This window comes from Sphaeramia orbicularis, chromosome 14, assembly GCF_902148855.1.
Source record: "Sphaeramia orbicularis chromosome 14, fSphaOr1.1, whole genome shotgun sequence".
NCBI classification, from domain to species: domain Eukaryota; kingdom Metazoa; phylum Chordata; class Actinopteri; order Kurtiformes; family Apogonidae; genus Sphaeramia; species Sphaeramia orbicularis.
This window is the reverse complement of record NC_043970.1, coordinates 19,590,616-19,606,322: the sequence shown is the minus strand read 5'-3', so window position 1 is coordinate 19,606,322 and position 15,707 is coordinate 19,590,616. Positions and strand designations below refer to the sequence as shown.

General features: G+C 35.8%; 2 protein-coding genes across 2 annotated transcripts in view; one reads left to right on the top strand and one right to left on the bottom strand.

Moving 5' to 3' along the window:
• The first annotated feature begins 876 nt into the window (after positions 1–876).
• LOC115433299 (T-cell immunoglobulin and mucin domain-containing protein 4-like) lies at positions 877–8,141 on the top strand. Its single transcript, XM_030154626.1, has 5 exons — positions 877–919; positions 1,100–1,444; positions 4,158–4,252; positions 4,812–4,920; positions 7,731–8,141. The coding sequence occupies exons 1-5, from the start codon at positions 877–879 to the stop codon at positions 7,790–7,792; spliced, it is 654 nt and encodes a 217-aa protein (XP_030010486.1). The 3' UTR covers positions 7,793–8,141.
• A 1,595-nt stretch (positions 8,142–9,736) lies between these two features.
• The window catches only part of LOC115433053 (alpha-1A adrenergic receptor-like), a 35,426-nt gene continuing 29,455 nt past the window's right edge, over positions 9,737–15,707 (bottom strand). The window contains exon 5 of the mRNA XM_030154248.1: positions 9,737–12,085. Coding sequence (XP_030010108.1) covers positions 11,663–12,085 — 423 coding nt within the window. The 3' untranslated portion in view covers positions 9,737–11,662. The remainder of the gene's footprint in view (positions 12,086–15,707) is intronic.

The following is a 15,707-nucleotide window of genomic DNA, read 5'->3' as shown; positions in this document are numbered from 1 at the left end:
ACGTGTAATGCATTTGATCAAAATGACAACAATGCAGTTTATAATGTAAAACACAGCAGACAAAGAGGTGATTTCATGGACATGTGAAAGCAATCGCTGTTTGTTTGTGGCAACTGGTTTGATAATGTGCACAAGTGACAGGGTGAAGTGAAGGTAGAACTAATGATTTTGAGAATTTCAATTCTGATCTGAGAAATGTACCAAAGGGACTGAGAAAAAACTAACAGAAGTGTTTCTGTAATGGTTAAACCAAAATATGGCAAATGTGATCAATGATACAATGATATTTGTCTTACATATTTAACTTCCTGAGACCCAGGAAATGTCAGCAAAGTACAAGCGTTTTTTTTGTTTTTTTATTAAATATGTGCCTATATTGGAACCATCATGATGCAACAGTTTTTTCAGATGCAGTTTTTAAAACTTTTATGGAATGTCCTTTGTGGTGGACAATTTTCTTTTCTTTTTTGTTTTTGTATAAAGTTGTGAAACTCTTGTCCATAAATGTGGACAGAAAACCCATAGCTGGGTCTTAGGAGGTTAAATATAAATTTAAAAAAAATCGCTCAATATCAAAAAACTTCATAATTAGTTTAAAATATAATGCCCTTACTGTGAAGACAAAAGTGGTGAAGCTCATGACATAGTCTTAGTCAGGTCATATTCCAAGACTTTTCTTTTTTACCAAAATGTCATTGAATGAAGTTTTTAATCAATGGTTCAACTCAGAACTTTGTCTACATGTTTTTTAACAGAACACAAAATGTTTCCGTGCTCATTCCTCTGGCTGTGGGTTGTGGTGCAGAGTGGACAGTTCTGTGCAGTGGGTTTAAATGTGAAAGTGTCTATGACGTGTTGATCATAAAAACTGTGAAGATGTGGAACGTTCTGCTGCTGCTGCTGTTCGCTGTTCTCAGAGGTACTGACTTTATTTAAGTAGAAATAGAGGAAAAACAATTAGATTTCATGTGATTTATCCACAGCCTTTCTTTTGTTTGAAGGCCCTTCTTTAAGGTTCTGTGGGTGAATATTCATATGAGGTGTGAACCTTGGATGAAAAGGTAAAGGTCACTAACATGACTGGTGCTCTGTGTTACAGTCAGTGAATGCAGCGTTCAGATCGTTGGCTTCAGAGGTCAGAGCGTCACTCTGCCATGTTCCTATGACATCTACCATCATGGTGCTCTGTCAGTCTGCTGGGGTCGAGGAGATTTACCAAACAGCGGCTGCAACAGGCAGATCATCGCCTTAGATGGACAGACAGTAAGAAAAAACACCAGACTGTCCAGTAGGTATCAGCTACTGGGACCACTGGACCAAGGAGACGTTTCTCTGACCATACTGAACCTCAAAGATGAGGATGCTGGACGGTATGGATGCAGGGTGGAGGTGACAGGGTGGTTCAATGATGAAAAATATCACATCGATTTGGTGATTAATCAAGGTAAGAAAAGACCGAATTTAGGTTCAACAGAATAAAGGTAGTTGACGACGTTAAGGAGCTATAAACAAATTATTTGAGGACAGAGCTGACTTTAGATCACCTTGAATTCTAATGTATTCTGGGTCCAAGGCAAAAACACATCACATGCAATACCATTCAAATAAAAATTTAAGGACAATGTGTTCTGTAATCTGGAGGCAAATATAGTGAAAAAAGAAACACAACAACATAAATAACAATTAAAAGTACCAAGGAACATTTGTTTGAATGTAGCTGAACTTTTCCAAATAAATTTAATACTCCAAAGTAAGAAATACTTTCAAAGTGAAAAAACAAATTGGACAGAGAGGCAGACATAGTTTAAAATAGAACAAGATGAAGAGAATAGACAGAGCCAGTGGATATTGTAAAAGTGCTGGCATATAAGAAGTCTAAGTTGTAAGAAGATGTGAATTACATCAAACATTTTAGAAAGTGCATCATTAACCCTTTAGCCCCTGACATGTCTGTGGAGATCTTTCTGAATGTATGATTTAATTTAAATATTCATAAAAATTGAACTGTTTGCTCAATTGCAAAAATTTCAAAACATGGTGATGGAATAGACCTTGTTCTTTCCATAGACATCTGAGCATGCTCAATACACCCCCCGCCACCCGTGGAATAGGAGGCAAAACACAAAGCAGTGAGCGGGACCAGCTCTTCATAAAAATAGATCATTTGGGCTTTTTTTTTTTTTTTGACAGTTTTCCTTGTGTTTTTTTGTTTGTTTGTTTGTTTGTTTTTACTGTTGTTTGCAGTGTTGTTGTAATTTTCTGTTCTTTTCCTTTCCATTTTTCATTGTGTTTTTACGTATTTTTGACTGTGTAGCTGCTTTTTTGAGTTCAACTCAGTGCCAAAAAGCAGCTGGACTGATTTAGAAAAAATGAGCCCCAAAACAAAAACTACTGGGCCCAAATTCAAATACTTGTTGTTGTTCAGTGTGTTCCAGTTCACAGTTCATGTTAAACATCCTAAATCTCTTACGGATGTCCATTCTGAGTGCCTTATTTAGTAAAATCCTGTCAAACTTCAATTCCTCTCTTTGTCTTTTTCTGTTATTCCACCCTGTTTTGACCTTAAAACACACAGCAAAACAAAACCACTGAAGAAAAGGAACACAAACACATACTCACAGCAACTTTTATGGTACTTCTACAAATTCACAGCAGAACGTTTACTTGAAATAATGTCTCAGGGGTTAAAGAGTTAAAAATTCAAAGTATTAAAAAAGGAATAAATACACAGTTGTAAAAAACAGAGCAAATTCTAGAGTCTAAAGTCTAAAATATAATGTATAAATCGGCTAAAATTTGCTTAGAGGTCTTATTTATGTCTTTGTGCATAAGAAATCAATATAAGTGAATCCCCAAAGGAACTTTGTGTTGGTAAATGCAAGTTATGCAAATTTACAGGATTTCAGTTCTGTTGCAACATGTTGATGGTCATATGAACTATGTTTTCAGGTCAAATATGTCCAATTTCATCACAATTAATGCTATATTTTCATGTTACAAATGGCCAAGTTATATTTTAACTGAATTTATCTGAAAAACAAATATTCTATTCCTTTAGATTCCCCATTTTTTTCTTACAAGATTATATACTACATACACATGTTTTATTTTTACAGGTTCAATATGGAGTATGGTGCTGATCCATCCTGCTTATGCTACACCAATACATACATTAAGAATGTCACACGTCACTTTTTAAATCAACAGTTTTCTAATAATAAGCATTTTTATAAAGAAATAACAATTCTATAATGTTATTTACTGTTTAGTATGATGATAAACTACACAATAAATAATTATGATAAAGGTTTTTGCACAGGGATCATTTGTGGAAACGGTGACATGGCTGCCGAGCATCAGTATGATGGGATCTGTAACAACCATGTCACATCCGTCCACTGCCACATTTTGTGTTTTTGTGTCAGCTGTTATTGTTTTAGATCCATAATACTAACATTTATGAATAAGAGGAGAATTAGCAATAGTAAGTATATAAGTTTATTACTAATAAAGTACTGGTACTGACCAGATCATCATGGGTAATGTCACATTTGTCCACCAGCAAAAGTTTTCACATACACGTGCTATTCAAAATCCAATATTTCTGAAAATATAGCTTCCACTGTCAAATAATGTCAGTAGTCTGTGCACAAATGTATTAGCATTATTTCAACACAGTTCTATATATTTCTTACAACTTTTTTTTTGACAAAAATGGCCACTCATTTGACCTCCTAAGTAAATTTTAGCCGAAATGAAGAAGGTGCAGTAAATAAGCGATAAGGTGAATATTACTTGAGCTTATTGCAGTAGCATAATAATGTAAAGGTACATTTTACTTGAGCAAAGAGTGAAGACAAAAAAAAAAAAAAAAGAAAACCTCATATGTCCATAACTACGAATGTCACTTCAACATATAAAAATAACATGTGCTGACTTCCTTCCTGGGGGGTTTTATAGTTGTGCTTCTGGTCAACATGAGCACATTGAGATGCTAGTCTCATGTCTGCCTGTAATCCTATGAGTATTTAAAGTGTGTTTCAGTTCCCTGAGGGTGTGTTTTGTGATTTAATCAAATTTTAGTCATAGATACACTTAAACTGTACTTTGATTGTCATTGTGACCAACTGCTCTTTGTTTGTTTGGTGCTTCGTCAGGTTTCACCCACCGTCCAACCACAACAGCCATAACTGTAATGACAGGAAGTGATGTTTCCGGTGTCAAACTCACAGAAGTCACAGGAACCCAGCAGGTTAATGGCAACCAACATTATTATTTACTTTATAATGTACTGTGTTTTGTTCCCCAAAGACATAAATGACCACAGGCAGCCAAATGCACCTACTGATCGAAAATGTTTAATTACTTCTGAACCACAAATCCTATCAACACATGTACACTGCAAAAAAGGGGTGTAAAAAAAGATAAAAACACTAAATCTGAGGAACAAGGTACTCAAAACAAGTGAAATAATCTGTCCATGCAGCAAGATAATTTCACTTGACAAGATGTCTTAAATTACAGTTTTCTCTGTTTTGATAAAATAACCTTTACATTTACTCTGCGCTTTTATGAACATGTGCATGATCAGTGAATTAAATACATGACAATATCTGGTTTTCAGCAAAAAATGCAGAGGATAGTATTATAATAAAAGGTGATGAATCAGTTAGGAAAGGCTAAATAAGGGGAAAAAAAGTTAATTCACATTCATTTAAAAATAGTCCTACATCTTTGATGATTAAATATAGAATAAAACACGTGTTATTCAGGTGCACTAATAGACTAATAGTAAACTTTGTCTTGTACAGAAATGGAGTACAGCTGCACAGCAGGATAACTCTGAACACAGAATCATAACAAATGCAGTCAAACTGTCCTTCATCCTCATGGCTGTAGTCATGATGGCTGCTGTTTACGGTCAGTACACACACACACACACACACACACACACATACACACACACTAGGGTCGTGCATTCAGATCAGGTTTTACACTGACATCACTTCCCCATCATGCATGCCCCCATCAGCATGACAGGAAACTATGACATCAGCAGTCAAACTAATATTTGTGCACAATGCAGAAATAGAAATACACTGAGCAAAACCTGAAGGTGTATGAGCCATGATGCTTGGTTGGTTTTTCCAGCATTAACCAAACAGTTCATCAGTGATGTCTGGTCCATAGAGAGAGGAGAACAGAGGCTAATTAAACAATAGAGAGCTTAAGCCCCACCCATTCCCAGTTATACCCCTGGGCACCTTTGTATTAATATCTGTATTAAAGTCAAGGAGAGAGACTTTGATGCTGTTTAAAATTTTCTATCATGTACACATTTGTCAGTTAAAAACAGGGAAACTGCTGAAATGTCAAACTGTGCAAATACGTAAATATAAAAACTACACACCTGAAAGTCACAGAAGTGACATCATTGTAAGTGTCTCTGCCCATGATCTCCTGAAGACGTCTCTGCAACGTAAACATGACCAGACTGAAGTGAGTGTCATCTCTTTTAACCCTTAAGGTGCTGGAGTTTTTTCCCTAAAAATATGAATTTTTGATATCAAGAATTTAAAAAGCTGTTGCTTGGGAGTGGTTTGACATAAAGGCATACTGAGAAAAATACTGGATATGACCCAAAGTTTATGATGGGAGTAAATTTACACAACAAATTTGCATATTGTGATGTCATATGGTGGTGGCCATATTGGATTGAATAACTTTCAGTATAACTGAAATTTGAAGATATTTACATGATAGTTTTTTTTTCTTTAGTTTAGTTAGAAAAAAAAGAACAGTGGTAAAAGTTAAAAAAAAAAAAAAAAAAAAAGTGGTAAAATAAAAGAGTGGTAGAATGGAGTAAGACCACAAATCTGATCTTCATGCATTGTCAAAAGACAAAAAAAGTCCTGTCAGAATCAGAGTCAGCAAATATCATTCAAAGCACTTCATCAACACTGAACAAGCATCTCAACATTTTGTGCCTTTGAAACTGGATTTTCTTCTTCACTTTGAATAGAAACATGACCTGAAATGGTGTTAAAATTAAAGGGGCACATGTCTGCCATTTACTGGTGGGAGGTGGTAACAAGACTTGACAACTCAATCTGGAGCTATGGTCTATGCTATGGATAGGCCAAGAAGGGTCTGTTTTTAGCTTACCGGCCGACAGGCTGTAAGATATTGTCATCATGCAGCATCTGTCGTCTGTCGTCGTCTGTCGTCGTCTGTCGTCGTCTGTCGTCGTCTGTCGTCCATTACAAAAATTTAAATCGTCTTCTTCACCGAAACTACAATTCCGATTGACTTCAATCTTGGTATACAGCTCCTTTATGATGATGTCAACAAAAGTTAGTGAAATTATTTGGATCCGGATCTGATTCTGGATTTGGTGCGACTTTGAAAAAATTCTCCATTATAAGAGATAGGAAGTGGATCGATACAATAACTCAGTAAATATCAATGATATCAAATGTAAATTTCTACAGTCCAGCCCTGATGGGGAGATGACCAAAACATAATGGCCACATGCTGATCAGGATCTTCTTTTGGATCCGGGAACTTACGGAAAATTTAACATGGGCTCTTATGGGGAAAACATTTCAATTGTCTTCTTCTCCAAAACTACAGTTCTGATTGACTTCAAACTTGGTATACAGCTTCTTTATGATGATGTCAGCACAAGGTATTGAAATTATTTCGATCCGGATCTGATTCTAGATTTGGTGCAACTTTGAAAAATGTTCCCATTATAAGAGATAGGAAGTGGATTGATCCAATAAATCAGTAAGTATCAATGATATCAAGATGAAATTTGAATTTTTTACAGATCTGATTGGAATATGACCAAAACATGGGCTATTTCTGTAATATAATAAATACACATAACTGGGTGATAATAAATGGCATCTAGATACATTTCCCAAAGCTTTTAATTTGGCCGGTAAGCTACAGGGCCATTGGTCCTATGTTTTTATGTTGGTGATGTGTATAATGTGCAACAAGAGATGCAGTTCATTTCAATTTTTTTTTTTTTTTTTTCTTGTCAAATAATAAACAAAACAATGTGTATTTGTTTGTGTCTGATTCAGCTGCACCTTTTGAAAGAGAAAAAACATTTTTGTGGAAATGCAAGATAAAATTTGAGATTGTGTCAAATTTCAAGGGTGTTTGAAAACTTTTTGTCCACTACTGTATATGGCAAAAGTGGCTAAAATTTCATCTTCATCTTTAATCAGTTTTATGCACTAACCTGCAGGTAACCATAGAAACAGCATGGACACCTAGCAGGCCTGTTGTGCGCTAGAAGCAGCTCTTACACACACCGCCCTCTTTTCATTTCATTTCATTTCATTTCATTTCTTTGGATCTCCGTTAGCTTTGGCTTAGGCCATCGCTATTTAAAACAAGTTCAGTCATTGTGGGTTTTGCTATGTATATTGTGGAATCATCAGCATACATTGAAATTTTAGCATCCCTTAGGGTCAATGGTAGGTCATTGGTAAATATTGAGTATAGCAATGGACCAAGACTACTTCCCTGTGGGACTCATCAATCAATGACTTTTGGCTCAAATAAACTTCCATTAAATGAAACTGTTTTCGGTTTTTCAAATAGCTTTCCAACCATCTAGTTGCAGTCAAACTGAATGTTATGCAGTCAAACTCTGAATGTTAAAGAGACTTCAGTCCACTTTTGTTCATGTGTTTTTTGTTTTGTGTTTGCAGGAGTGTGGAGGTGTAAACACAGAGCAGAGAACCAATCAGAGGAGGAGAACCGCTCAGTGTAGACTCCACAGAGAAACTATACACATGTATGCGTAAGATGTGTTTTTACTTTCCTTAAAGATACAGGTATCTATTTCAGTAAAATAATCCATGTAGTAATGAAATTAATGTAGCCAGTGGTATTTACATATAGATTGTTCACCTTATTATTGACCTGTGAACATAGTTTAATATTACAGCAGAATAAGATTAACAGTGTTTAAAACAAATTAACAGATTTATCTCAAACTCAATATGAATAAAAAGTGTTGTGTTTTGATAAATACAGGGTGACCCAAAAAAACGGGAATTTTTGAAGTGCGTATTGGCAGACATGAGCAAATGGCAGCACTGCGAGACAGTGACCTTGAGCAAGTAAACACACCCCCATTTTAGTAACCATGGATCAGTGGAATGGGCAACAGCGTGCGTTAGCCATAAAAATGTTTTATAAAAACGGTGATAGTTTGACAGCTGCGCAGAGGGAGTTCCGACGTTTTTACAACTTAGGACGTCATGGTGCTGTTCCATCAAAACATGTGATAAAATGTTGGATTAATAACTTTGAAGAGACTGGATCTGCCCTAAAGAAGAAACCAGCAGGACGACCAAGAAGTGCTCGTACTCCACAGAACATTGATGTTGTACGCGAGTCTGTCTTACGGAGCCCACGGCATTCAAAAATTCCCGTTTTAATTTTTAAAAAATGAAAATTCCATCATTGTTTCTTAAATGGCATGTTTTAAGGTTTCAATTACTATGAATAAAATATTTTTCTTCCATCACTCTTGGTTTTATTGGATTGTTAAAAAGTTCCCGTTTTTTTGTGTCACCCTGTATATCCTATTATACTTCAGTTTACAATGTTTGTCTTTTTTCTGAAGATCGGACGATTCTTTGGATGTAATGATTTCTGTCACTGTGATTAAATAAAATGTGCTGTACACCAAAATAATGAGGTCATATCTGAAAAAAATTTAAAAAAGTGTCACAAAAGAATGTCTTCTGATATGATTTATACACATTATTCTTTCAAAAATTATTAGATACTTCCCAAAATAGCAGCAAACCTTCTCAAATTAAAGGGATTTTTTCCCAAAAAAAATAATGATAAACATTCCAACATATCACACTCAAAGACATAAAGTACAGGTTATTATTATTATTCTTTTTTTACTTTATGAGTTAATCTCACAATTACAAAACATATTCAATATTTTCACCACAATCCATCACCTGAACATTTTTAGTCTGACAATATTAAGAACAAAACATCAAATTTAATAAAAGTTTTTATTTGATGAATTAACTTAAATAATTACATGTATCTGCAGAACTTCAAACCCATGTCGACGTGGTAAAGTCCTGTCACTCATTGTCGTCCAACAGTTTGACGTTTCATCTGTTTTATCTCCATCCAGAGACACATCCTGGGGTTTTAGTGTAGTTTACAACTCTAGTATCTGTCCATCATAACAGAAACATGTTGTCCAAACCTCTGTTATTGTAACACAAGATAATACAGCACACACAACAAACATTACAATGTCTTCAGAATAATCATCTGAATGTCTCAACAGATGAACTGAAATTAGCTGCAGTTCTTCTGATGTCCACTAGATGCTGCTCAAAAAAAAAAAACTGTGACGTGAAAAAAAATCAAACAACTTGAACAATGAAAAGTTACAACAGTTTTTACAATAGAGAATTTATGTGTTCTCATCACATTCCCAGAATAAATTACATTATGGGAATAAACAGGTCCAAATAACTTTAAACTTACTTTCACTTATTGCATCTTAATGATAATTTAAGACCCGTTTTAAAGCATCTTGAATAACAAACGAGAAAAAATTCAGCCCACAGAAAATATATTAATCTATCAATATTACTTAAATTCTTCTTTATTAATTCAATTATTTGTTTTTTCTAGACTAATCTATGTTTCACACACTTCCTTAAGCCTATTTTTAATAAAAACTGACACAATAGTATTTAATAGATAAAACTGTCTTCACCAACTTTAACACTACAGTATTTTATTCTTTGTTTTGTTTGCCTACACTACTGGTCAAAAGTGATAAAACATACTGTTACTGAAATATAAGCAATGAATAATAATGTAAAAAATAAACCTGAATACTAAGAACTGAAAAAGCAATGAAACAGGAGGAAAATGAAACAAAGACAGATGACATAAAACATGTAATAAGATGCAAATGATTCAAAAGATTAAATGAAAAAAACATAAAAATCAACAAGACAATGAATGGATTTTGGAATATGACGGCACTTTGATTGTTTTATTGTGTTTTGTTGTCTTGCTTTTATTGTATTTATGTCTTAATCTTTTATTTTCTTAGGTTGTTGTATTGCGCTACATAAATAAAGGTTGACTGATTGACAAGAATGACTCATAGGATGTAATAAGGTGTGCAGATAAGTTGAAATAAGATGAAAATGACACAAAAGACAAAGCAAGACGAAAATGAGGTGAAAACATCATATAAGACACATGAAAACATGGAACTATGAGGCATGAGATTCAGTTTACTTTTCAGAAATGACCATAAACCATTTATTATTACACTGTGAGTGCGTTTCAGAGACTTTTTAGTTTTACTGCAGTAAAGAAGATGAATCAGTACTTCTACCTTTACTTCAACCTGCTTTCACAGTCTCTGTAATGGATGGACGTTTACCTTTATATGACTTGAGTTCAGTTCTTAATAAAAACCATGTGTATAAACCATTTTTAGACCAGACAGTGTTAAACTGAGATATTTCACCTTGAACCAGAGGATTAGTTAATGGTAATCAACAGAAAAAAACAGACTTACTACAGGTGTTTAAAATGTCAATGGAGCCATTAGAAAACTTTTGACCAGTAGTGTATTACCTTTCTTTTTGTTTTACTGACACATCATAATAAAGAGTAATTTTTTTCTTTCAGATAATAAAAAAAAGAAAGAAAAATCATTTCATGTTGGAAGAAATGAACCATGTTCACATTAATGTGGATATTTTTCCGCATTTTTCTTGATCCCTCTACTCCCATTTAAAAGACAAGTATACCCAGACCACCTTGGTATTTTTCTTTTTATTTTAAACACATGATAATGCAAAATAAGTGCAAACATCAAAACAATTAAATGTCTAATTGTTGCAGAGACTTATATTTTGGAACTAAACCATCAAGTGAAGTTGTAAACTTGTAATTTTGAGAGCTAAGGGAATATGAAAAACTGGAAGCTGCAGGTGCATGGTCAGTGCACCAAAAAAGCAGTAGATGTGCACAAATTGGGATGCGTAGTGTCTTAGTTTCCTGTAGAAACTGACTGATTGTAGTGTCTTAAACGCTGATATAAAGATATATAACATTATCAGATATAAAACATTTATCAGTGATATAAAGAGCTACTCCCAGCCCTAAGATCTGACACTGAAAACATGCTATTAATGTCTAAAATGAAATGTCTTCCGCTTTTACAAACTGGATAACTGTTGAAATGACCATCAAACTTTAATTTAATCCATTACGTCAGTTCTTCCAGTTTAGAACTTTGACATGCTTTGGATGCACATTAATAGGTACAGTTCTCGTTTAGGGGTAACAGCAGTAGCAGTTATTAAAACGACCCAAATGTACAGGAAGATGTTTGTTTAGTCAAATATCCAGATTAGTGTGGACAGGGCCTTGATTTCCATTACAGTATTACACACATACTAGATGTGTGGTTGTAGTGTTTGTGTAACCTGTTACATATTCACAGCAAACTGAGCTGAATGTCTGGATGCTTTAGTGTTTGTTTCCTCAGCAGCTGATCTGAGAACAGCGTTGTGATTCATCCCGCCTGTCCATCACACCTGGTGATGTCATCAGTACCTGTGCGTCATGTGAGATAAACTCCTGATGGCCTGATGGATCCCGGCTCAGAGGCGGCATTTGTGTGTTTCGATGGCATTACTCCTTTGCCGTCCTCTGCGTTTCCACTCCGTCCATTCATCAATTTGCTGAACATCGACCCAGAATCCTTAGCAAGAGGTGACATGGGGTTGGGCTTCGCTCGTTCTCCGGGAAGCAGGTTAGGTCTGGTGGTGTCGGATGATGTCGAAGTGGTCCTGGTGGTGGTCCATGGAGGTGGGCGGAGCCTGGAGTCGACGCAGCGTGGGCTAGGGCTGATGGATGACAGCGTCTGCTGGCTGCCGTTCAGGAACGAGGACTGGTTCGAGCCCTGCTGGTTCCGATAGTTGTAGTACGCCTGCCAACCCTGACGCTTCCTCTTCCACTGACAACGTAGGATCCGAATGAACGCCTGAAAAAACAATGAGTAACACAAAACAAAAACACAGAATAATACAGGTAAGTGATATCAAGTGAGCAACACCAAATACAGGAAGTCCACAAAGTGTCTTTACAATTAAAAAAAACAAAGAACAAGAAGTCAGCTACTGTAAATGTTGACCTTGACCTTTTGACTGAATATGTGTCACCACAACTGGATGACCTTCAGCCAACCATCATTTTCCAGGTAGATGGTGCACCACCACATTGGGGACTGCATGTTGGTGGGTTCCTAACTTAAACATTTCCAGACCGGTGGATTGGAAAGGATGGTCCAATTCCCTGGACACCTCCTACACCAAATATCACTGCCCTGGATTTATTTTTATGGGGTTATATTAAAGATATTGTGTATCGAACAAAGATACGGGACATCAACGACCTGAAGGAAAAAGCTCACTGATGTCATTGACACCATTGATGAGGCTGTGATACAGCCAATGTAGCAAGAAATCCAGTACAAGACACACCAACCCGACAGCCGATCGTCACCAGAAAAGGTAGCAAAAAAGTGTGAAGAACACACCAAATCGACTACCGACTTGAGCGTATGTTCTGCACTTGCGCAAGACGTAAAACCAGAACATGATGGAACATCTCTCAAACACAGAGCTTGCTGTTGTCAGTCACTGTTGTCAGCAGAGAGTGTTGAGTAGTCCAGAAGGTTTGTGGTTGTTGTACTTGTTGAACAGATGGTAAGTAATAAGAAGATACTGGTGTTGTCAGCTCTCTGGCTTCTTCTTGTCAAAAGATGTCAAAGCCAAAAAATAAGGAGAAATCACACTATGCTAACAGTGCTAACAGTGTTCACTTGATGAAATGAATGAAGTCCATAGAAAACACTGACTGGCACTCATTCAGATACGATATGAGCAGTGAGTGGTCTATTATAGAAGACAATAATAGTGTGAAGTACCTTGGCATAGCTGTATTCACATGGAAACTTCTCCTTCACTGATTCACTAGTCAAGGGCTATCCATCCACCAATCAGACTGGTCTGACTGAACGACGGGTAGTGGCTGATTACACATGCTGAATTGGCTGAAAAGACTGGCGACAGCATTAGCGATCACACAGAACACACCAACCAGACTCATGTCACCGACCTCGCCAGACTGCTTGACGACGTCCGACTGTTGAAAATCAGGTTGGTGTGTCTTCGCTTTAACCCTTTCATGCATAGTGGTCACTACAGTGGACAGCTGTTCTCTTGTATATTCATGGATTGTGTTGTTTTAGTTCCATATCAGCGAACACAGTGGACGCTCACGGAGCAAAAATCTAAATCTTACCAAGTGTACTTTTTTTATTTGTAGTCCAAATCATCAGTCCTCATCACACTTAAAATAAGACATAATCACCTAAAGAGTAACTTTTCAGTTAGATATAAGAACTTATTTTTAAACAATGGATCTGCAAAATCTGATTTCAAGTAATCTTACCAAGATAATTTTCACTTGTTCCACTGGCAGATTTTTTTCCTTGAATTAAGCAAAAAAAAATGTTCCTCTTTAGGTGATTATGTCTTATTTTAAGTGTGATGAGATATTTTGACTAGAAATGAGGAAAAATACATTTGGTAACATTTAGATTTTTGCAGTGCATGCACCATCCCATACACTGCAATTCATACCATTACTGTAACTTTACTGTTCTTTACAAACCTGATCTGCACTAACATGTCTGAGTGAAAATCAGTTGCTAGTTACTGTTATTAAACTGTAATTAACAGGGATTTTTTTTTTTTTTTTTTTTTTACTTTTTCTTTTGCATATTATCTCCATGAAGTGAGTAATGGCTAGTATTAGTGTATGTTAAAATGTGAGAAAACATCAGATTATCTGCATTAAAAATGTTTCCATTTCATAGTTTTCACACAGTTTATCAGTAAACACGTTTCTTTGCTTCAAAAATTTAAAGCATGGTGTCCAGCTGAGTGGACAACTTTGCAACTCCATGAAAAATGGGTTCATAAAAACAACTTCTATCGAACTGTTTTTTTAATGCCTCGAAGAATAAAAACACTCGGGGGAAAAAAAATCTTGATTACGGCTCTCACAATTCATGCATGAAAGGGTTAAAGATAGCTTCGCAGCACCTGGAGGGTTCAAATTCAAACTTTATGAACTACTAGGGTCCCCAAATACAGAAATAAATGTACCAGAGACTAATAAAGAGGGTTTAGCAAAATATGACCCCTTTAAACAGACAGATTTCTGTGACCACTAGAGGGAATAATGTGTCAATCTGCTGGTCTCCCATGGTGAGGAAAACTAACACCACAGAGCCTTTGACCAAAGTGTCAAAAAGTGATGAGATGAGATGAGAACCACTAAGAAATGACTTTTAGAGTCAAAGTGACAAAGTGATCAAATCTAGAATCACTGTAGTTGTTTTCTCCACCTGACACAGCTCTGAATGAAGAGAATGGAGTTTGAAACTGAAATCACAGTGTTTCCTCTACATGGTTGAGTTTGACTATGAGGCTTATGCAGGTATAAATGTATTATGTGATGTTATTATCTTTGCTAAGTTGCCATAAACTGTGGCAGTTTTGACCTTGTTTGAGTGATTACAAACAGATCATTAGTTCAGCTATTGACATCACAGACTGTACAGAAGACTGAGGTGATTTGTAGATTTACTGTTATCTGTCTAAAAACAGAGCTAAGCTAACACAGCTACAATGTAAACTATCAGCTGGCGCAGCACATGAAGATTATAAAACACAGTGTTACTTTGACCAGAGGTGTCAAGTAATGAAGTACAAATACTTCATTACCTTACTTAAGTAGAAGTTTTGGTTATCTATACTTTACTGGAGTAATTATTTTTCAGCTGCCTTTTTACTTTTTACATTTTCACACAATTATCTGTACTTTCTACTCCTTATATTTTAAGAATAGCCTCATTACTCCTATTTCATTCTGGCCTGTCGTCATTCAAATAAAAAATAACTATTCAGATAAATGGCTCCATCCGGATAGAGTGAATTTGATTGTGGTTGGATGAGAAGTCTAAACATATACCATTCCAACACCCTATTGGTTTGTATGTGATCCATCACACCTGACTTTCTGCATCATTCCAATACTTATATTCAACTACTCATCATATTTTCGGCTCCATGAAACACATGTGATTCTGTTGGGTTTCTGTAAATTGACTTAGGGTCTGGTTTTGACCAACTCTATATATAAAATGTCAAGAGATAACTTTTTTTGTGATCTGGTGCTATATAAATAAAATTTGATTGATTGAGTGATTTAATTGGTTTTCCCCTGTAAGTCGCTTTGGAAAAAAGCGTCTGCCAAATGCGTAAACATAAACATAAACATAAACATGTTAATGCTCAGTAGTGCACGTATATGGTTCTTTAACACATTTGCATTGGACTAAAATGCCTTCATTTTCAAAAGGCATATATGCGGCTGAAACAGGTAGACTAGTGCATCCCAAATTTTTCAACTTTAATATTTTAATATAATATGATAGTCATTATGGCTTTTAGAAAAATGTGTTTTGGGGAGGTGGGTAGTGCACTATAAGCCCCTGTGGCACCGCCTAAGTTTTTGTCCTAATGGCATTTTTC

Excerpts from the sequence above, each read along its gene's own strand:
- LOC115433299 (XM_030154626.1), top strand. The coding sequence starts at position 877 with ATGTGGAACGTTCTGCTGCTGCTGCTGTTCGCTGTTCTCAGAG. Across the intron at positions 4,253-4,811 it reads AAGTCACAGGAACCCAGCAG|AAATGGAGTACAGCTGCACA; the intron begins GTTAATGGCAAC and ends TGTCTTGTACAG. Across the intron at positions 4,921-7,730 it reads CATGATGGCTGCTGTTTACG|GAGTGTGGAGGTGTAAACAC; the intron begins GTCAGTACACAC and ends TTGTGTTTGCAG.